Raw genomic sequence first — 22,763 nt, 5'->3', positions numbered from 1 at the left:
GAGCCATTTCACTACAATTTGGTTGAAAATTGAAACATTGTTGAGTCTGAAGAATATGTTGATCTTAACTTCTTGATGTAACGTTTAGTGATTTATCAATTGCAGTGTTCAGCTGAGAAAGTATGGGCTACAAAAAAGCAAAGTGCTAATCAAATATATATTCAATAATTGACCAAGGAAGTCATGTGGATGACATATGATAACCCCTATATTTGTTCTTGGAGCAGGTGAAACTGAAACCAAAAACATTTCAATCATCAACAAATCCACTCCTCTCTCTCTATCTCTCTCTCTCTCTCTCACACACACACACACACACGCAATACACATTATGATGCAAAGAGTGTAAAAGGCTACAAGTTGACATGGTCATGTGCATGTCTATAAAAGGTATCTTCTTCTGAGAGGATTTGGTAGGAAGAGTGGTTGATTTGATCACATGAGTGAGCTCTATATATATGTACAACTAGTACAAAGCAAATATCAATCAGCAAGCCCATCAGAGAACTTATTCCTAGAGTCTTGAGTTATCAATGGCTTCTTACAAAGTTGTGTTCAGTCTTGTAGTAATGGCTTTTTTGTCTTCCTCCCCCTCCATGGCTTTTCCAGGTTCAAATTTTGGGTGGGGTAGCCGGGGTCCTTTCTGGGGAGGGTATTCCGGTCTTTCCCCAGAGTTCTACCAGTTCTCTTGCCCTCAAGCTAATGACATTGTCATATCAGTCTTGGAGAAAGCCATTGCCAAAGAGCCTAGGATGGCTGCCTCTCTTCTTAGGCTCCATTTCCATGATTGCTTTGTACAGGTTCTGGTTTTACAATGTCTAACACACACACACACACACACTTGCATGCACACATACATATATAGGTTTATAAAATAATTTGGTTTGCTCATGCTACTGTTCTAAGATGTTTTTATTTTTATTTTATATTGTTCTCAAACATGCTTTTCATTTAATAAGGATCAATGTTCCAACTTTAAAATCTGCAGTACTACTCTGTTTGAGATGTCAGTCATGGTGTGGCTTTTTTTATATAAAATATTCTTATTATTCTTCTTTAATGTTTTGATTTATTTGTCTTTTATTCATTTTTTAAAAGTATGAATTTACAGGGTTTTATCCAAATAAGTCTTATTTCATTTGCCACCACCCTCTTGAGGACCTCCTGTTGTTAATTTGTTTAGGAAGTAGATATTTTGAAATTGTGTCACTGCTAGTTTACTTTCAATCATAAGCTCAATCCTGTTGTTAATTTGTTTAGGAAGTTGATATTTTGAAATTGTGTCACTGCTAGTTTATTTTCAATCATAAGCTCAATTGTGTTGATTTTGTAGGGCTGCGACGCATCGGTCTTGTTGGATGATACCTCGAACATGGCCAGCGAAAAGAGGTCAGGACCAAACCAGAATTCCCTTAGAGGATTTGAAGTGATTGACGAGATCAAAGCTAAGCTAGAAGCTGCATGCCCTCGGACCGTCTCTTGTGCTGACATTCTAGCCCTTGCTGCTCGAGGTTCCACCGTGCTCGTAAGCAACTTGAGAACTTGAACTTGAACTTGAACTTAGTAATTTTTTTTTTGGAATGGCACATCCGACTATATTTATGTACGTGGTGTGGCATAACAGAGCGGCGGACCAAATTGGGAACTGCCACTGGGAAGAAGGGACTCCAAGACAGCTAGTCTCAGTGGCTCGAACGCCAACATTCCTCCCCCAAACTCCACCATCCAGAACCTCTTAACGCTCTTCAATCGCCAAGGCCTCAATGAAGTGGACCTTGTTGCACTCTCAGGTATGCATTTTGTTCTCAATAATAAATAGTAACAAAGGCTTCTTGATTTTGTTACACCGAAGGGCCTTTAAGCTCGTGCGTGGGCAAAATGGTGTGTGTTTGCTTTACCATTCCGGAATGAAAAAAAAAAAAAAAAAATGTTTGTTGATTTTGATGGATTTTGTTTCATAGGGAGTCATACAATTGGGGTGGCAAGGTGTGTGACATTCAAGCAGAGGCTGTACAATCAAAATGGGAACAACCAACCGGACGAAACCCTAGAAAGGACCTACTACTTCGGTCTGAAATCAGTTTGCCCTAGGTCCGGTGGCGATAACAACATCTCCCCGCTGGACTTTGGCTCTCCAGTGAGATTCGATAACGCATACTTCAAGCTCATACTGTGGGGAAAAGGACTTCTCACTTCTGATGAAGTGCTTCTGACCGGAAATGTTGGGAACACTAGGGAGCTGGTTAAGAGCTATGCTGATGATGAAGGTCTGTTTTTTAGCCAGTTTGCTAAATCCATGGTCAGAATGGGGAACATTAGTCCTCTCACTGCCAACAATGGTGAAATTAGGAAGAACTGTCGTCGAGCTAACTGATGAACTAATTATCCACCTCGTAAATAATGTATGGTGGATTTGTGAGATGTTCTACTTTCTTAGAACTTGAATTGCTGTGAAGCTTGATAATTAATCTGTCTTTGAAGTGTGAATGAATTAGAAATTTGTAATGCCTTGAAAGCTACTAGTATTACATTACTTTCTTGATTAAAATGTGCAAGCTCAATTACAGTGGATATTAGTATGCCTCAATTACATCTAAATGACCGTTAAAACTCTGACAAATTATAAAAACGAAATTTGAAGTCTCCGGTTTCCCTCCAGTGCCATGAAATACAAGCATCATAATCTCTATCACCAATTCACCATAGAGTACTCAATCGATTAAGATGCCTGCTCATACACTGTGTGGAAAAAAAAATAAAAACTGTAGGTATAAATAGGCGACAATCATTCAATTGTTCTTCTAAACACCCTGAGAGCATATCGGACTTAGTCACACTCCATCAACCCATATATAATTATGGAATTGATGTCTTAAAAATAAAAAATTAAATCACGACTTTCATACAAGTAAAAATTTATAATTAAAAAAAAAAAAAAAAAAAAAATTTATACATTAAGTAATTTCATTAAGTTTAATTATTACAATCATTAAAATTTCTAGATCCATCCCTATGGGTACTCACGTGACCAATATTTTCTAGCAAGACTTTTTAAATCCAATTTCAAAATCCCATCAAACGATTGATCTACCAAGGAACGAGGACTAAGGACTTAAAACAAACTGTAGTTCAGTGTTACATTGCACGAGTGGTGACTGGTGAGTAGCAAAGTGTCCCAGTAATGTACAATATTTATACCAAACCTATGGACAAAATGATTCTTGGAAGACGGTGTCGTTTTGTATCTTCAGTAAATGGTGTTCTGATTGGCGTTTGCGGACATACGCCTTAAATCAAAGATCTAGTCTAGCTGGTGGTGGTAACTACTGTGAACTACTCCACAGTTTTGCTCAAATCGAAGATCGAAACCCTAGAATAATTGCAAGGATCTGTAACGTGATAAAGGGCATTTGAATTATATATGTGTATACATGAACCGTAGAGATTATACGATAGTATGGCGAAGCATTCGACGGTGTTGATCTCATTACGGAAGAGATGGCCAATGATGATTCTTGTATTGTTCTCGCTCTCCACTGCCATCGTGTTCTTCACCAGAGCTTCCTTCGATTATTGTAACACTCATCATTACGAAGACGATGCAGACAACAATATTCGCACGACTGAGCGAGTCGGAACCCAGGAAAATCCACTTAGTTTCATGAAATCAAAGCTGGTTCTCTTGGTTTCTCACGAACTCTCTCTTTCTGGTACACTTCCTCTCCCTCCCTCTCTCTATATATACATATATAATATACACGCGCGCACACACACACATATACGCAAACACAGAGAAAGGAAAAGAATGTTAAAGTATTGCCAAGGAAATAAAACAATTTTGTAGAATTTTATTTCTCTGTCTTTTCTCTCATTCAAACAAACAACATCATTCAATTAATTAGGATTTTCAAAAGAAATGGCACAATAATTATGCTTTTTTTTTTTTTTCCTCTATGTTGTTGCTATAGTTGATGTTGAAGGTGTACTTCCAAATTTTGATAAAACATGGCTTAAATTAGCAGTATTTGACAGAGAGGTAGGATAAAAAGAAAATTGAGTTGGAATCTGAACCTGGTATAACAATGCGGTCCCCATAATTTGGTACTATGAATGGGCATTGTATTTTCGTCAAATTGCTTCTTGATATTTTGGGAACTAAATCAGAACCATACACCAAACAATAGAACTTGTGATGGTTGATACAGCAATTTGGATTTGAATGTAATAGCGATGATAGCTAGTAATGTTGTTTGAATTGGTAACATTGGTTAAATTTGATTATTTGTCCAATGTTGGCATGTTGATAATTCAAGTGCGCCCTCTGGCCACATAAGATTTGATATCAAAGTTTCATGGTGGCATCATCTGCTCCATCATTTTATTTAAGGGTTTTTTTTTTCAGCTTCGGTCTTTCTTTTATGTATTTCACTTTTGACAAAGTTATTCATGTGGGAAAATGAGAGAGACATGTTGAGAATGAGGGTTTTATCAGGTCATTTCTAGCAAAGCTATTTATTTTCTAGTTTATAGTGGCTGTTGTAACACTGTTATAAGAGTTACTAAAGAGGGAGTTGAAAGATTATGATGATTTTTGGAATTTATGTAATGTCCGTCATCTTGTTGACTACGTTCCTAAGTGAACAATTTATTGTTACCTTTTTTTTTCCTAGTTGGTACTTACACATACATGTCTCTTCTGAGACTTGAACCCTTGACCTCTCTTTGGGAAGCAAGAGACCGATACCGCTAGGCTACTGGCCCGTTGGTTTGTTACTTTAGCATTATTTGATTATAGACAAATAATTCCCACAATGAATTACTATTAAATAATAACAATTCATTGAAAACTAGAACAGTTTGATATCTTCACTGAACCACTTCATATTTATAACAGGAAGTAATGTATCAAGTTTCTTTATTGTTAAAGACTAATTATGTTAGTTTGTACATATATATGTTTTATTTATTTATATTTTTGTATAGTTTTATATTTTTTATTCTTCCTTCTTGGGGGAAACATATAATGAATCTCTCTTTCTCTCTCTCTCTCTCTAACGCAGTATTACTGTAGACATTGTGCTGTCTTTTACAATATTTTTATGCAAGAGGTATTAAACTAGCGACATCTGTTAACAGGTGGACCTTTACTATTGATGGAACTAGCATTTTTGTTAAGAGGTGTTGGTACGGAAGTTGTTTGGATCACTAACCAGAAACCAGCAGAATCAGATGAGGTGATTTACAGTTTGGAGCAAAAGATGTTGGACCGAGGAGTACAGGTACTAAAAATTTCATTTGGCCAAAAGGTCATCTTAACTGTCAACAACAAGCTTTCATATTTTGCAATTTACCTGCTTTCAAATTTTTTATTTGAAAAGAGAGCTGCATACAGATTGTATTTGAGTCAGCAGATTTCAGTGGTTCATAAATCATGAACAATGGTTTTGATTTTGTGGATGTTTAAGTTCATCTTTGAAGTAGTTTGTAGATTGTTAAGAATAGTAAATTAGGCCCAAATTGTCGTGTGAATCATCATTTATGGAATTGGAATTTGGCTCTTGTGGAACTGTTGGTTGTCTTTGCGGTGGCATGTAGATTTTTAAAAATTATTATCTCTATGCAAATTCTAATCTTGCAAATCATCATTGGAAAATTGGACATCAAATTTAATTTGTGTTCAACTTGCTTTGTAGAAACACTTTCTTATAGTGATAACTTCTCGTTTGTTTTTGGATAAAATATTCTGAGGACTATATATATATATATATATATATATTGGTTGGAAGCTTTTGAGAATTAGATAATGTGAAGGGATTTACAGGATTAGGAAACCATTCTTTTGAAATTTACTTCTGTTGGATATCTATCAAGTTTTTGTTAGTTGGTGTAGTGGTGGTGGCGATAGTGTGTTTGTGTTGGTTTGTGGTTTTGTTGATAGCACGACCATGGTTGTCGCAGTGGTGGCTGTGATGACAATTATATTGCTAATTGATTACTCACATCTTAGATGATAAATCTACCTTGGGATTTTAATAAAGAATTTTTGGCACTCCAAATCCTTAAATCCCTAGATAGTGTGTTTGTGTTGGTTTGTGGTTTTGTTGATGGCACGACCATGGTTGTCGCAGTGGTGGCTGTGATGACAATTATATTACTAATTGATTGCTCACATCGTAGATGATAAATCTACCTTGGGATTTTAATAAAGAATTTTTGGCACTCCAAATCCTTAAATCCCTAGATAATGTTTTAATTATCTCCTTGTGCAAATTAATGAATTAAGGAAAAAGGAACATACCAATGCATCTTCACCTTTATCCAATATCTCATTTAAACACTACCTATCATCACCATCATTATTTTGCTTCAGGCTTTGTCTGTAGTGACTGTTCGCTTCTTTGTTTCAAAGAACGTTATGTCCAACAGAATGAATAAATTGGTTCTAAAACATGTAACTAATACCCCTCCCCTTCTTTCTAATCCTGATTTATCAACGAGATGTGTGTGCATGATACTTTATAGTATGACTTAGTTAGCAGGAAAGATCATTATTATTATAATTTTATAAGTGAAGTATTAATATAAGGCATTCAAAAAGGGAACCATCACTCAAAAACAACAGAGGGGCCAAATAGGGCACCTAAACCCTTGAAGCATCCATCAATTATGTTAATTATGTATTGCGAAATATGGTAAAATGTCTCTCATTTATGATAATAAGGTGTAGGTTCATGTCTTTGTCATGCTCTTCAGCATTTGGTCATGAATGACGATATTAATTATTTAATTAGTTTCAAGGGTGTGTTGCAAATGTCCTGAACTGCAATTAATTCAGCTTTCAGAAGTCCCTAATTGTGTGATTTCTGAGATTTATTCTACACTTACCTTGAGAAGGGTCCTCATCCTGTTGAATATGCTTCCAAGGAGTGCTTTCTACTGAAAATGCAATTGAAATTTTTTTGAACCCCAGCGGCAGGGGAAATTTCTTGGACAGTTTGTTTCCATATTAGTTTTGTTTGTAGAATTTCATTGATATAACCTCTACTCTGTGTGTGTGTGTGTTTGTGTGTGTGTTCGTGTGTTTGTGTGCTCATGCTTGTGCACATAGTAAAATTACTATGTGGTTCTTTCATTTGAATTTTGATGATCTAGCTATAAATTGGTGAATTTTATTTCAGAATGAATCAATAATTGATGTACTTGCCTTTTTTTTTTTGGCCTTTCCTATAGAGAAGCACTTATGTTTTTTAACCACTGCCTTTGTGGAGCTCTTGATTTTTTTTGGACTTAACTCTAAACTCTTTCTAGTTTAGTGTTGGCTAAAATCTGTTTTCTTAATTTTCTTTCTCTCATCTTGAATGGGTGATTTGGTCTTTGTTGCACAAGTAAGGAATTACCATTTAATTGTGAGTATCCTAACTGTTTTAGGTATTTTCTGCAAAGGGTCAAAAAGCTATAGATGCAGCTCTTAAAGCAGATTTGGTCATCTTAAATACAGCTGTTGCTGGAAAGTGGCCGGATGCTGTTCTCAAGGAAAATGTCCCTCGTGTTCTTCCAAAGGTTTTGTGGTGGATTCATGAAATGCGAGGGCATTACTTTAAAGTGGAGTATGTCAAGCACCTCCCTTTTGTTGCAGGTGCCATGATTGATTCACATACGACAGCAGAATACTGGAAGAACCGGACTCGTGAGCGTTTAGGGTATGCTTCTGACATCTTTAGTTGTACCATATATTGCATTATTCAAATCTTTTGCTATCCTCTTTTGCCATGAGGCGGGTACATTCACATACGTATAATGTACTGAGGTTCTTCTGTGGCTTTATCCTACGTGTGTTTTATCTTAAAACTTAAAAGTGTTCGATAGTTCGACCAATTAGGCCTTTTCGGAGTTCCTATAAATGTTGTACAAATATGTATTGAGTATTTGCATTTTTATTTGCCATCACAATAAAGAAGAATGAGAAATGCATTCTTCACTCCATTTACAGTCAGCACAGCTGCTTTTATCGTTTTCCACATGACATTGTTTAAATGGATTCTTTTTCTTTTTCATGGTTAAACAACAATGAAATTGGTGATAGTCGCTAAAAACATGGGAAGCTGAATACCACTTTCCTTGTACAATGTAAAGAATCTCCAGAATGTGTCGGCAACTAATGGTATGAATTGCTTCAGTCATGCTTAAGCATGTGTTGAGTGCCAATACTCGGACTATTTGCCACCACCACGGGCCGCCTTGGGATGCAGCAATGATGATTGATGCTCTAATTATGTCTTGCAAAATACTTTACAACTGGTAATACTTGGGTGAGGTGATATAAGGGAACATTGCTAGGAACCAACATTTTTGTTTTTGAATGTAAAATATCTTTTCAGAAAACTTTTTTATTAGAAATTGTGTCTAGGAATTATTTGAAACTTCTCAATCTCTATTTGGAAGTTTGGGATTTTGGATCCTGTGGACTCTTTGATGCATAAACCCATCTCATTTTCCCTTGTACTCTTTCATTTGATTTAGAAACACTTGGTCCTGTTAATAAGGAGCCAGCTTTTTGGTGGTTGAAATCGTGAAGGTTTCTAGCACCTTTACTTTAGTTCTTTGTTGATTATGAATATATCAATTTTATGATATGCCTTCTTGAGTTTGAAATAGTCAGTTAGACTTTTGGATGCTTGGTCCTCATGCAATGCGCCATAGTAACATTGCTGACGGTGTCCTTCTACACGGGGCTTGAGTTGGAAAGCCTAGGCCCTAAGATCATTTGAACTTGGACTGAGTTGAGATGTGGAAGAATCCAGTTCAACTTTGGTTCTCTTATAGAAGAAAAACCTGCATCAGGGTACCTAAGCTACAATTTCAACCTCTTATAGGCTATTTTTTTTGTTGTCTACTTCCAAACCAAAGCACATCTTCTCATGGGAGGCACCATTTGTCTTCTTTGAACATTTATATTTCAGCTGGATTAGTTCTATGCTTCCTTGTCACCCGTCATTCCATAATTTATCTTAATGTTTTCTTATATGCAGCACCTTTAACATTCATAACTCAAGATTGAGTTCGTTGATTAGTATCTCCCCAGGGTAAAATTTCCCTATAGTGACTCATTAACTCCCTTAGCGGGTCATGTAAAATTTAAATTTACTCTCTGAAAATTTTATTATACTTTAAGAAGCCATTTTAAGTTTTGACTTTTGATGTAGTAGTAGGGTCAAATGATCTGATATGTAATGACATACTCTTTACTCTATTTACTGAAAAACGTGGATTCTTGTTATGTTTTTTGTATTTATGTTGCAGTATACTCTCTTACAGCAGCTTCCTGTCGTCAACTTTACCTAAGATTTATGTTTCACTTTCACATGTTTTAGGATTAAAATGCCTGAGACCTATGTTGTGCACCTTGGGAATAGCAAAGAATTGATGGATGTAGCTGAAAACAGTGTAGCAAAAAGGGTTCTCCGTGAGCATGTCCGGGAATCTCTTGGAGTGCGGAATGAAGATCTTCTCTTTGCCATCATCAATAGTATGCTTTTTTAGTTGATGATAATTTTTTCCTCGGTTAGTTTGTTACAGAAATTAAAAGTTGATATTGTTGTGCCCACTTCTTTTTTAGGGATAATGTTACACCTTTCGATTAAAGGAACTAAGCTTCTTTTCTGGTGCAATGGTTGTTAAGTAGGGCTTGAGTCCATATCTGACTACATCGAGGGTTCAGTTTGACCTTAGTATTCTTCATGACCTTGGGTGTGCAAATTTAGATTGCCTCGTACATGTGTCCTTGTATGCTTGGTGAACCATAGTTTCTGAGAAGTGGAATTTAATGCACCTGCTTTTTTATTTGCATTCCTTGGTTTGCAATAATTGGCATGGACTCTTCTATGTAGGATAAGTGCCATGCTGGAAATGACATCCATTAAGCACACTTGAATATGTTGCAAACTATAATTAAATATGTTACAATTTGAAATATATATTTATTGTTTTTAAATAGACAAGGCTAGCAAGCGGTTGATTGTGAATGCTGGTTTGAAACCTTAGAGAAGCCACTTTGTGAAAATATTATCAAAGGTTAGATCTGTATCTAGTCCATCCCCTCTAACACCCTCGATTAAAGGAACCAAACTTGGTAATGTCCCTTTTAAAAGGCTAGCAGGTAGCCAATATTGTTGGACATTTCTTTCGATATATTTGGGCACATGCCTTTCATTCAAGTATAGAAGAGGAATATTGCTGTAAGGAAAAAAAATTAGGGGCTTGTATAAAATATTTCAAAAACTCAGGCATCTTTTTAGAGGTCTGATCTTGTCAAAACCATGTCCTATGTCCAAGTCTATGCAATGGTGTGACCATGTGAGAAGCTTAAAACACAATCCATGTCCCATGTCCAAGTCTGTGCAATGTGGACTATCTTGGATGTGAGAGAGTCGAAATGCTTGCTCTGAGAAAATATTTAGGGGCTTCTATAAAAAATTCAAAGACTATTGAAAAAAAAAAAAAAATCAGTGTCAAATAAAACTGAGAGTTTGATGGAAGGAAGATAGAAAATGGAATTAATTGTTTGTCTTATCCTCACCATGCTCATGTTTCTATTTTCCATTAGTCCATGACAATGTGTCTTTATCATGTCAAATCCTGATATAGACCCAGCTATTGAGTTATAGTCTCTTGTTTTTTTATTTTTTTTTATTAATATTTTTTTTTTTAAAGTAAAGATTGTATAAAGAAGCATTCAAAAGGGGAACACAGCCCTCAGAAAATACACAAGGCCTAATAGGGCCTCTAAACTCTCAGAGAGTCCAAAAAATCAACTACGCCATGAACTCTCTTTTCACGACACTTTGATATTGTGTTATGGATCTTGTTTGCTAACAATGATGCATTAACTTGTTTGCCCTTATTTTGGAAGTTGATTTTATTTCCCCACCTTCCAATTGTATGGTGGCACTTGCTACAACTTTGTTTCAAATTTTTCACTGAGCATTAAAGTTGAATACAGATAGTCAATAAAATTATTGATTAAAGAGATATATAGCAGCACCAAAAATTCCGGATATTGCTAGATGTTGACAGTGTTTTAGAAAATTTGTAAAAATTAATTAAAAAAATGTAAATAACATGGATAATATCAACTGCGATATCAACGTCTTAAAATTATGGAGACAAATTTCAATATTTAGTGTAATAAAGAAAGATGAACATTTCTAGGGAGGAACCTTGCAATATGTAGATATTTATGAAACTAAGAGGTATGGACACTTTTAAGGACTAAGGAGTCATGTCCATGCTAGGAATGTGTGGGATACCAACACTTCTCTGACTCTCTTGGACATGTGTCTAAACATTTTGACGTGTCTATAATTTAAAAATGAAATTCTTAATTTCGGACACATAACCTGACACCTTTTATACCCATGTATAACTGATGAATCATGTATATTGGATAAGATTTTATTTTAGCTTTGAAAAATTAATAATTATGAGAAAAAAAAAAAATTATAGGTTTATATAAAATTTATAGAGTCCGTCCATATTAAAAATAATTTTTTTTATTAAAGGAGCAGGCATGGGTGATGGAGAGCACTAGTCAGATTCTGCGTATGTGTACATATACATATGTATATGGACATAGACATATATGCTGAGTCCTTGTTATGACTTTCTTTATACGCCCGTAGTGATTGTGAATATATAATTTTTAAGTTATAAATTTCATGTACCCTTAGATATTAGATATAGTTGTCATTCAGTAATGTTTGCGTATATTAAATAAGTTTATGGGATGTGATATCCGAACTCCACTTTTGTATTCTTGTACTCCGGTTGATTTATTAATAAAGGAAATGACAAATGACATCTCAAAAGTGGAGATAAGAATACTTCTTAATTTCTTGTGATAGTTCGAATGTGAGAATCCTTTTGAAGGACGACTGTTTAAATTTTTTATTTTTTTTTAAAAAGCAAGTGGCGTGCAAGAGTACAAATGTCATTTTCCTAAATTTTATCTATAAAAATTGTTTGTATCTTACTTTTTTAATAAGTTTGTAGTTTTGGCTTGTCCTTGTGTCATGTCTGTATCTTATATTTGTACCAATGCTTAGTATTTCATGTTGGTAATATAATTTTTACTCTCTTCTGTTAGTATGACATTCAAGTTCTTCATTTATATAGTTCCATGTGGCTTCTATATATTTTAAGCGGTACATAACTGCAGGTGTTTCACGAGGGAAAGGTCAGGATCTATTTCTCCGTTCCTTCCATGAAAGTTTGCAACTCATCCAAGAGAAGAAACTGCAGGTGCCACCAATGCATGCAGTAATAGTAGGAAGTGACATGCAGGCTCAGACCAAGTTTGAAACAGAACTGCGTAACTTTGTGGTAGAGAAAAAAATTCAAGATCATGTACACTTTGTCAACAAAACCCTGAATGTAGCTCCTTATCTGGCTTCAATTGATGTCCTTGTTCAGAACTCTCAGGTGCTTTCTGCTGATTCATACTGTCAATTACCTTTTACCTTTTTTATTTTCAACAAGCAATTACGTTTTTAATTTAATATCACGACTTGCCTTTTCCCTTCATATTTTGTTCATTGTCTTTTTTCATGCTATGAATTAAATCATAAGTGATCTATGAGCTGATAAAAGGAGTTATTGTGTTAATTGGGAATTTATTACAAAGTCCTAAAGGATAATATTTTTAAAAAAATGATGTTCATGTTAATAATACTCTTTTCTTTACTAAATTGCTATTTCTGCATTTGAGTTGAATCTAGCCTTAAGTGCTATTCTATGATAATGTTGGATCCGAGTAAGATTGGTGTTATGTTATGGAGTTTGCTACCTTTTTGTAATATTTTTTAAATATATGGAAGTACACTAATTGAGAACCAGATAGTACACACCCATGTAACCATGACCTTGAAACCATACAAATTATATCATTGCATCTAAAAAGATAGATAGATCTAGAAAACAAAGATTCCATTGTGATCCCAAAGAAAAGGAGCTCAAAACGGAAACTTCAATCTCCAAATAGGCATCTCTAACCCATAAAAGGGTTGTCTGAACCTCTGGCACAGAATACTCCACCCCAAGCAGAGAGTCACATCTTGCCGAATTGCTTTGACTCACTCACTTATCCATATCTATCCTTTCAAACTTTTCTATGTATCAACTACTGAACTAGCTAATCAAATGGATCCAAAAAGAGAGAAAAGAAAGGCGATATGTCCCACACAACTGGGCAATGCATCAACAGATGGTTCACTAACCCCCTTTCCTTCTAAGCATGCAACAGTGTTTCACAATAATTTTTCACCTCTTAATCAGATTACAACAAGGATCTCCCTTCTCAACATCCTATAATAGATCAGACTTCAAACTGGTTGTCCCAAGAGGCCATTCATCTCAAGGCCATCCCCACCTCAATGTGCTGTAAATAAAAGGAATCTGAGGAAAGTGATAATTGCCTTACAGTTAATCCTGAGTGATCAACTAGAGCCTTTTTATTATGTTGAAAAGTCTCACGTAGGTATTCCTTAAAAGGATCCTTATTGCAAGTTGAGACAGTGGTCATACTAGAAAAGGGTTCCCGTCCCTTTTCCGTATCTCAAAATGCTTAGAGAATTTCCCTCATCACTTCCAATTGCCTTTTCACAACCTCATCCCATGAGTGGTTCGAACTTCCCGAGAATGCTCTCCTGTCAGCATCATGCTTATTGTCCAACTCTCTAGACTCTCCTTTAAAGATTGTTCCTCTCCTTTGCAAACTTGTACAACATTTTTCGAAATGCACTAGGTTGAGTGAACAGATGTTTTTAATCACCACCAATCCACCATCCTTCATTAGAGAGACCACAGAGTCCCATTTGACCAAATAATACTTAAAAATTTATCCCCTATGCCTCCACTTACAACTTTTACATGCAAAGAACTAATTGTTGACTTGCAAAGTTTTGTCCAAAGCTTTTAATCTTGCAAAGAACATAGTTTTTGGAGGAACTGTTTTGAGAGAAGCCGCCTACTTCTAAGTAAGAACCTAAAGAATTACTTTACTGAATATTTGCCCCTTTATGGACTCCTAAACCTTGTTGTCTGATTCTGAGTATTGTTCAGTAAAATATCATGATAGATACACCAAAATTTGATGAAGGTAAATATGCGAATCTGTTTAACATTTGTTGCTCCCAGGTGCCATTTAGGCTGGATATAGAATGTAACTCTTCCCTACTATTATTGTCTTTTTCAATTTGTGGTTTCTTTTATTAATCTTGGTCTTCCCTTTCATGACATATGTTTGTCAATATCAATTACGCTTTGATGCTGAAGTTCTAGCAAATTCTTGTGTAGGCACGAGGGGAGTGCTTTGGGAGGATAACTATCGAGGCTATGGCTTTTCAGCTGCCTGTATTGGTAAGGCCTAAACTAAATTCTGAACTCTCCTCCATTTGTTGATGATTTGTGCTCAGTTTGTATACCAATATGCTTGAAAATAGTCTGGTGTTTAATTGGTTTCTTTTGCATGCATGTAATGTGCCTTCCTTTCAATTTTTAGCCTTTGTAAAAGCTTTCCGCACTCCAAACTAGGCTATAATACATGCTTTATATAAAGGACTGGAGTCTCTGGAGATTAAGGAAACTTGGTGACCAAGTTTGATTATAGAAATTGGATCTTTATTCAATAAATTTGACCCTCCATATGTAACCCAAAATACATAGATAAGCTCTTTTAAAAAACAAGAAAATAAGAAAATAAAATTTAAAAAAAAGTCCCAACATGGCCCCATTTCTATGGCCTTAAACCGAATTACCAAGATACCCTTTATACAGAAGAACTTTATAAACTAATATAACCAGATTTGTACTCGGTCCATACTTCCCCACAATCTCAATTAATCGGGATCAACTAGGTAATAATCTCCGCCACCCCCAACCCCACCTCCAATGTCACCTGTCTTGCTTTTTCCTTTTTCATTTTGTTTAAAAAGTTTCCTGTCATATGACTTTAATTAATTTTCATATTTAGTTTTGTGTTGTGGAATGCAAGGAGATTATTCTATTTGTTAGAAACTGAACATGGAGATGGGATAATATTGTATTTGCCTTGAATAGTTGAATGTGCAAAGTAGGATGGAGATGTGGTCACTGTTCTTGCTCTAATGTTAAACACCCTATGTTGTGATCTTCAAATTTTGCAGACCAACTATTGTTTTGGTATTTCTACGCAAACTACCATGCTGTCATGCCACCCGAATTACTGCTAAATACGCTATGCAGCTAGCCAAATGAATCCCTTTTACTCAGAATGGTATTATTGATTCTAGAAATGTATGAATCATGCATTTATTCCTCTTTTAGAGGTGACATACTTCTTTTATTTGGTTGGGTAGGTTCGTCTCTCGTGTGTTTATTTGAACGTGTATGTGTTTGTGGCAGATTCTGCATTCTCATTGGGCAATTGATGGCATTATTTTTGTATGTTATTTTGTATGACAGGGCACAGCAGCTGGGGGCACAATGGAAATTGTGGTAAATGAAACAACTGGATTGTTGCATCCAGCCGGGAAAGATGGTGTAGCACCACTTGCAAAGAACATTGTCCAACTAGCCACACATGTCCAGACGAGACTGACAATGGGAAAGAGGGGTTACGAGAGGGTGAAAGAAAGGTTCTTGGAACATCACATGTCACATAGAATAGCTTTTGTGCTGAAGGAGGTGTTGCAGAAATCAAAGAGCCACAGTTATTCTTAGATTGCAAAAGCATGTGTACCATTATGTCTTGAAATATTTTGATGAGCTTGCATTCTTTTGGGGGTTACGGCCGTTACGGGTATTGTGGAAGATTGTCCTATCATGAGTTTAGTAGAGGGCAATTCCCATACTACTGAAAGGTCTTTTGTACCACATGTAACAAGAAACTTTGTTCATTGAAAAGGTGAGTTGCCAAATAGTAGTCATTTTTTCTTTTTGCATAATCTACAGATGTATACCTAGAAGTTCATTAGTTAATTTCTTGCACTCAATCTCTTTTTATTGGGAATTTGCATCAGTTTTGGAGCAATATAGGATGGTAGAAATCAAGTTATCAAGAAAAGGGTGTTAGAACTAACTTATCAAGATACATCAATAGAATTTAGGCCTCCTTGGTTGATTAATTTTATACCCTACAAACTGTTCTCTGTGCTGTTCTGGCATTCCCAGGCTTGGGATGGTGTCCTTCAGTCCTAGGTTGTAAACGAGTGTGACCCACTTTTATGGTCTATTGTTATCTTCTAACCTTTATGTCGCATACAATATGGCCTAACATGAATTCAAAAGTAATACTAAGAGAGTCAGAATTGAATCTCGACATTCTGAAAATGCTATCAAATGACGAACTATAAGCTTCCTTTGATTGTCTAATTGTTGGATTGAGATATTTATTACTCAAAGGTTGCTTTGATTTTATCTCTTTATTTATGTATCTTGAGTATGTCTTCGATTCACGTCACTCTTGTCATGGGAGTGAAATCTCTGGGTAGAATTCTGATCCTAAAGATGGAAATATAGTTCCGGACTTGAATTAGCATATTATATGCAGCTGATGGATAAATAATTATTGAATTAGCATATTATGAGCAGACTCAAAACACGTGTCCATCTAAAGATATCCATTTAAAAAAAAAAAAAAAAAAATTTATACCCAATACATTGAGGGGGTTTGGATTGCTTTGTTTTAAAGTTTTTATTTTTATTTTTATTTGTATTTTTATTTTGAAAAATTCATGCTTTAAATAGTTACTAAATTTAGTTCAATAAAACGTTTCAATAATGTTAGGATTTGAAGGGGAATAAGGTTAGGATTTGGAGGGGAATAAAATCATATTCTAAAGAGAGGTTGAATATTTTACTATTTTGTCATTTTATTTTTTATAACGACAATTACACCATTCTTAATTAAATTAATATTATCAAATATAATAACATCATATTAAAATATATTATTATAAAATTAATAATTTAAAATTTTTATTACCAAATAAATTTAAAAACAATTTAATTATGAAAAATACTAATATTTCACCAAATACCTCACATATTCTTTTATGCAAATTTTATTTTATTTTTTTCCATGAATTGCTAAAAGCGAAAAGAAGTTAATAAAAAATTAAGGGTGATGAATGTCCAATAACGATATTGCCTCACACAAGGGTAGTTTGGTAATAACATCCCCTTAAACAAGTTCCCTATGCATTATATAAAAAGGGTTTCCATAGTGAGACGAATCACTGATTTCTTGTTCTCTAATTTACCCGACTCTCCTGAATCTCAAAATTTTTGGCTCTCTAACTGCGGCGATGACTGACGGAGAAGACGCAGCGCGACGCCTCACTGCGATGGCTGACTACCGTAAAAAGCTCCTTTCGCATAAAGAACTCGAATCTAGAGTACGCTCAGGTCTGCCCATAGCCCTAATGCCAAACCCTAATTCAATGCCTAATGATCTATTTTTTTGTCTATCATTTTTTGCAATTATACATATGGAATTTCAATAATCTTATACGATTTATGACTGATTTCAAATTATTGCTTGCCTTCACCCTCGAATTGTCTTATTTGCCGAAAATCTAAGTAAAAATATTATGTGTCCTCTATTTTGTTCTTAGAAATAATCGAAGAAAAGAAAGCACAGCAAGTGTCAAAATTAGTGAATGAATGTAATCTATATTGCTTATGTTTTCAGACTTTTGATTATAGAGACAAATACTATTTGGACAGAAATTATGTGTTGACAGGATATATATATTCACACACACGAATATACATATATATGTATTTTGGAATGTACTTTGCGGTTGATGTTGGATACACCGCAAACCACATTAGCTAATTATGCTAGTAGTTAATGCTGATCTAATTTGAGTGGGAATTAAAATATTGCACATGTTTCCAGACTTCTCAATAATCAATTTTGATTGTGAAAACAATACTATTTGGACTGAAATCAATCAAACAATACTATTTGGACTGAAATTAAGGCATGTGTGACGACATGTTCTTTCACTTCAGGACTGTTGCAGTTGATGTGTGTGTATATATATATATATATATATATATAAATATATATTCGGAAAGTACTTTGCGTATGGTATATCCAATACCAAATGCGCATTTGTTAATTGTTCTAGTAGTCAATGCTGATCCGAGTGGGGATTTAAAACATGCAGTGAGGGAGAATTTGCGAGCTTCCAAGAAGGAGTTCAACAAAACAGAAGATGATTTGAAGTCTCTTCAGAGTGTTGGGCAGATCATTGGAGAAGTTCTCAGGCCTCTTGACAATGAACGATGTAATTACTCTTTTATGTACTTTTTCTCTTTTCCTTTTGCAATGTAACTTGTTTGTCATTTCTATTTAGATGTTTTGTTCTACTATTGAACCTATTTGTTCAAAATGTGAAGCAAATAATGTTATTCACCGGGAGTTTCAAACCCCCAAAAGAAAAGCAGAGATTAAGGTGTTCAATGAGATACCTCATCATGCACTTTAGTTAATTAAACTGCTAGATGTTACTTCAAGTAACTGGAGGACCTTTTCTATTTGAATTTGAACTTATATTTACTCAGAGAACTTTTCTTGAACTGGTGTAACATATCAACGACATTGATTGCTTGCATATGTGGTATTTTAGTGATTGTTAAAGCAAGCAGCGGTCCTAGGTATGTTGTTGGATGCCGTAATAAAGTTGATAAGGAAAAACTGACTGCTGGGACGAGAGTGGTACTTGATATGACGACACTGACAATCATGAGGGCTCTTCCACGCGAAGTAAGTTAATATGATTTTTTACTTGTAGACTTTATAACTGAGGCAATATTGATTATCCTATTGTTTACTCCCTTTCAACAATATGTATGTAATGATGTTGAGAATGTAACGATACATGGTGATGCCTGATGCTGAACATTATGTATAATCTGTTTGACAGGTTGATCCCGTTGTTTATAACATGCTCCACGAGGATCCTGGTAATATCAGTTACTCTGCTGTGGGTGGTTTATCGGATCAAATTCGAGAACTTAGGGAATCTATTGAGCTACCTCTCATGAATCCTGAGCTCTTTATTAGAGTTGGAATCAAGCCTCCCAAGGTGATTCATGTTTTTTGTGGTGATTATTTTGTCATATATTGTTTATTTTCTGCGTCATCATTAACATAGGCCCAGTGTTTGTGGGGAATGATATGTACTGGTGGCACAAATTCTGATCAGTAGGCATCTCAAATATTGATTGTTTCAGGGTGTTCTTCTTTATGGCCCTCCTGGTACTGGCAAGACACTGTTAGCTAGAGCAATTGCTAGTAATATAGATGCCAACTTTCTAAAGGTTAGAACTGTATTTTGCATCTCCTGCTTTTGAGTACCCTTCTGATGAACATTATCTAAGAATTTAGTACTCTTTTTTTTTTTTCCCTATCTGATTCTAGGTTGTTTCAAGTGCCATAATTGATAAATACATTGGGGAAAGTGCAAGGTTGATACGAGAAATGTTTGGATATGCACGTGATCACCAAGTAAGATCCCGGATTTCTGCAGAATGTTTATTGCCTTGTGGTATCTTATAACTAATTAATGAAAATATTTCTGATGGTTTACTTCTATTTTTCAAGCCCTGAATCATCAATGTTTATCTCCTTGTGGTATCTTATGACTAAAGAAAGTATTTCTGACGGTTCGCTTCTATTTTTGAAGCCCTGCATCATCTTTATGGATGAGATCGATGCAATTGGTGGACGCCGTTTCAGCGAGGGAACAAGTGCTGATCGTGAAATTCAAAGAACTTTGATGGAGTTACTTAATCAGCTTGATGGATTTGATCAGCTTGGGAAGGTATCTCTTGGTTCACACCCATTCCTAGATGATTGTTAAAAGTACTCACATGAATAGCACAAAGGCACATGACCACACACTTTTCCCTCAAGGGCTGGTTTTTGTTGAAAATCTCAAGAGAATGGTGGTGCCTCGTTGGTGATCATAGACTTTCACTTAAGTTTTTCACTCAACTAATCATAAACCTTTAATTCATGCAAATATCATTGGTAAATGTATATTTCAGTGATGTCTCAAATAAGATTTCAATATGCTATAGGTATATGACCTCGATGTGGAGTGAGAAACTTCACAGACACAGGACTAAGATGACCATTTAATACATTTAAAATCTGATTCAGGCTTGTCATCACTCTCTGATTAATAATAAATGAAATTTAAAAGCCCCGTTAAAATCTCTGTTTGTGTGTGTGTTGTTCCATTTATGGGAGGTGAGCCCCGGAAAGATATTTTTATCCAATCACATATTAGCTGTGCACTTTATAATGTGGGCTTCTTGCACACAAGGATGAAAAAACATAGAATTGTTTGTTAGTGTTTTGTGTTTTCATGTGTGTTAACTCTGCATCTTTTTTTTACTGCCAATTTTTCTATACAAAATATTTTCTTTATAATTGGGAAAAGAAAATCTAATAACGTCGAATTTGTGCTACAGGTAAAAATGATTATGGCAACAAATCGACCTGATGTTCTTGACCCTGCTCTTCTTCGCCCAGGACGTCTAGACAGAAAGATAGAGATCCCATTGCCAAATGAGCAATCAAGAACGGAAATTCTTAAGATCCATGCTGCTGGAATTGCCAAGCATGGAGAGATCGACTATGAAGCTGTTGTAAAGCTTGCAGAGGTGAGTCAAAAGAACTAGTATATATCAACAATTTACTGTCGGATCTATAGTATAACTTTTTCCTCCAATTTGTTTAGGGCTTTAATGGAGCTGATCTTCGTAATGTATGCACGGAGGCTGGAATGTCAGCAATCCGTGCAGAACGTGATTATGTCATCCACGAAGATTTCATGAAGGTATATCTTCGTAGCATATGATTCTCTCTATCTTATTTTGTACTGTAGTTGAATTTTTGGGTATTGGTTGTCATCACTATAGAGAATTCCTGTACGAGGCTTTCTATTCTGTGGATGAATAGAAGTAAAATGAAGTTTGTGTGTCTTTTAACAATAAGGGGATGTTTGATGTGCCCATTGCATCATGTAATTTTGTAGGCTGTTCGGAAGCTGAATGAAGCAAAGAAGCTCGAATCAACCGCACATTACAACACTGATTTTGGGAAAGAGTAGAAGTAAGATTATTCGTTTCTCAGAGCCATGGATATTAGGGCAGTGCGTTTCCTTTACTTCGCTACCAGCTACATAAGCTGGATCTTTTAGAACTCTGCTGCACACTTTAAAACAGTCCTGTTCATTGGTTCAGTTATGACTTGTATTTCCTAAGCGGCTTGAAAAGATGACCAGCTGCATTGAAGGGGCAAAATGTATGTTGTGTGGTGAGATTCTTTCTTTTTAAGAATCCGAATTTAGTTGCTGGTCTGTTCTAGTTGATCTGGGAGGTTCAATTCCAATGTAGCCATATATGCGGATTATTTGGAGCTTCCATGGAATGCTGGTCATTCCATTGTTCTCGATAGCACGTCTGGTATTGTGCTTTTTGTTGTTCCAAAATGGGTTTTAAAAAAAAGCCATATTATGATTTGATCTGATAACTTTATTTCTGATATCTAGCATTTGTTTGTGAAGTGTTTTATGGAACCCGGTGGATGATTTCATTTTGATGCTTTATTATAAAATTGTAATTGCGTCAAACTGCTTGTTCAAGTGTTCATTGTTATTTTCTAATGTTACCAACAATACAAATCAAATGTATTGCTAAGGTAATTCTTATTTGATGAAAAATTGTAGTTCCAAACTGGTTGTTTTTGTCTCATTGTTGTATAGAAGGCATGCCGTCGGAATCTGGATCCTTTCTGGTGTCATTTCATTCGGTATTTAGATCTTGTAAGCAACAATTTTACCTCGCTTATGCAACAACTTTGCACTACGATACAGTGCGTCTAAACCAGAAGCATATGTTACATGATTTACTTCAGTGGAGGGGATCCAGCTTCATGCCCCTTCGTGGTATTGTATTTAACTTTCTTTTAAATTGTTAAAAACAAGGGTAAAGTATAGCCACACTCTTAGGGTGTGTTTGGATAGTATTAGTAATGAGAGAAAAGAAAAGAAAAGAAAGGATAGTATTAGTGAGAAAAGAAAAGAAAAGAAAAGAAATGATAGTAATAATTTCTATTTGTGTTTGGATAGATAGGAGAGAAAAGAAAAGAAGTGATAGTTATTTTTATTTGGATAAGATAGAGGAGAGAAAAGAAAAGAAAGGATAATAGACAAATTACTTTTTTACCCTTTCATAACCATGGGACTTGAATGGAATAATAAATCTGTCTATTGATTTGTGGAGGATAATTTTGGTATTATCAAAATACCACTAAAATCACTATCCTTTCTCTCACTATCTCTCCCTATCTTCTCAATTTTGAGGAGAAAGCAAATAAGAGATAGGGAGGGATAGCTATCCCTCCCTATCTCTCCTTATCCCTCCCTATCCCTCCACTTAAGTTACCCAAACACAAAGTTACACTATCCTCTCTTTTCTTTTCTCTCCCTATCCCTCCAAATCAACCCTACCAAACACACCCTTAGAGGTTTAGCAAAGATGAAACTTATTTATTTTTTGGATAAAGACATCCCCTAAAGATTCAAAGACGGACAAAGATACCCCTTTATATGAGAAATTGACTGAATTACCTTTTGACCGTTTAGGAGACTTTTTTAACTTTACAATTTAATAAATTGGACCAATCTATTCTTATGAACAATTTATGC

General features: G+C 35.3%; 3 protein-coding genes across 4 annotated transcripts; all 3 read left to right on the top strand.

Annotated features, from left to right (window-relative positions):
* The first annotated feature begins 533 nt into the window (after nt 1-533).
* Nucleotides 534-2,374, top strand: LOC132279100 (peroxidase 9). The gene is made up of 4 exons (XM_059781029.1): nt 534-800; nt 1,334-1,525; nt 1,625-1,790; nt 1,962-2,374. The coding sequence occupies exons 1-4, from the start codon at nt 534-536 to the stop codon at nt 2,372-2,374; spliced, it is 1,038 nt and encodes a 345-aa protein (XP_059637012.1).
* An 898-nt stretch (nt 2,375-3,272) lies between these two features.
* LOC132278634 (uncharacterized) lies at nt 3,273-15,977 on the top strand. Of its 2 annotated transcripts, XR_009471097.1 has the most exons (8): nt 3,273-3,710; nt 5,137-5,279; nt 7,429-7,700; nt 9,372-9,526; nt 12,215-12,477; nt 14,350-14,412; nt 15,198-15,385; nt 15,496-15,633. XR_009471097.1 is itself a non-coding variant. In XM_059780473.1 (7 exons), the coding sequence occupies exons 1-7, from the start codon at nt 3,458-3,460 to the stop codon at nt 15,751-15,753; spliced, it is 1,407 nt and encodes a 468-aa protein (XP_059636456.1). In that variant the 5' UTR covers nt 3,274-3,457; the 3' UTR covers nt 15,754-15,977. The 2 variants fall into 2 exon arrangements, 1 of the variants encoding a protein (XP_059636456.1); XM_059780473.1 differs by lacking the exon at nt 15,198-15,385 and having other exon boundaries at nt 3,274-3,710; nt 15,496-15,977.
* A 1,287-nt stretch (nt 15,978-17,264) lies between these two features.
* LOC132276146 (26S proteasome regulatory subunit S10B homolog B) lies at nt 17,265-21,619 on the top strand. Its single transcript, XM_059777431.1, has 10 exons — nt 17,265-17,439; nt 18,210-18,329; nt 18,672-18,808; nt 18,969-19,130; nt 19,279-19,365; nt 19,466-19,552; nt 19,731-19,868; nt 20,524-20,715; nt 20,793-20,891; nt 21,090-21,619. Exons 1-10 carry the CDS (start codon nt 17,340-17,342, stop codon nt 21,162-21,164), a joined length of 1,197 nt encoding a protein of 398 aa, XP_059633414.1. The 5' UTR covers nt 17,265-17,339; the 3' UTR covers nt 21,165-21,619.
* The last annotated feature ends 1,144 nt before the right edge of the window (nt 21,620-22,763 follow it).

Source organism: Cornus florida, unplaced genomic scaffold, assembly GCF_030987335.1.
Source record: "Cornus florida cultivar Cherokee Brave unplaced genomic scaffold, ASM3098733v1 CherokeeBrave_3.0.0_Hap2_Chr10, whole genome shotgun sequence".
Lineage (NCBI taxonomy): Eukaryota > Viridiplantae > Streptophyta > Magnoliopsida > Cornales > Cornaceae > Cornus > Cornus florida.
Note: the sequence above shows the minus strand (reverse complement) of the source record. Positions and strands in the feature narration are given on the sequence as shown.

Excerpts from the sequence above, each read along its gene's own strand:
- LOC132278634 (XM_059780473.1), top strand. The coding sequence starts at position 3,458 with ATGGCGAAGCATTCGACGGTGTTGATCTCATTACGGAAGAGATGGCCA. Across the intron at positions 3,711-5,136 it reads TCACGAACTCTCTCTTTCTG|GTGGACCTTTACTATTGATG; the intron begins GTACACTTCCTC and ends ATCTGTTAACAG. Across the intron at positions 9,527-12,214 it reads TCTCTTTGCCATCATCAATA|GTGTTTCACGAGGGAAAGGT; the intron begins GTATGCTTTTTT and ends ACATAACTGCAG.
- LOC132276146 (XM_059777431.1), top strand. The coding sequence starts at position 17,340 with ATGACTGACGGAGAAGACGCAGCGCGACGCCTCACTGCGATGGCTGAC. Across the intron at positions 19,131-19,278 it reads TTGGAATCAAGCCTCCCAAG|GGTGTTCTTCTTTATGGCCC; the intron begins GTGATTCATGTT and ends TGATTGTTTCAG. Across the intron at positions 20,892-21,089 it reads TCCACGAAGATTTCATGAAG|GCTGTTCGGAAGCTGAATGA; the intron begins GTATATCTTCGT and ends GTAATTTTGTAG.
- LOC132279100 (XM_059781029.1), top strand. The coding sequence starts at position 534 with ATGGCTTCTTACAAAGTTGTGTTCAGTCTTGTAGTAATGGCTTTTTTG. Across the intron at positions 801-1,333 it reads TCCATGATTGCTTTGTACAG|GGCTGCGACGCATCGGTCTT; the intron begins GTTCTGGTTTTA and ends TTGATTTTGTAG. Across the intron at positions 1,526-1,624 it reads CTCGAGGTTCCACCGTGCTC|AGCGGCGGACCAAATTGGGA; the intron begins GTAAGCAACTTG and ends GTGGCATAACAG.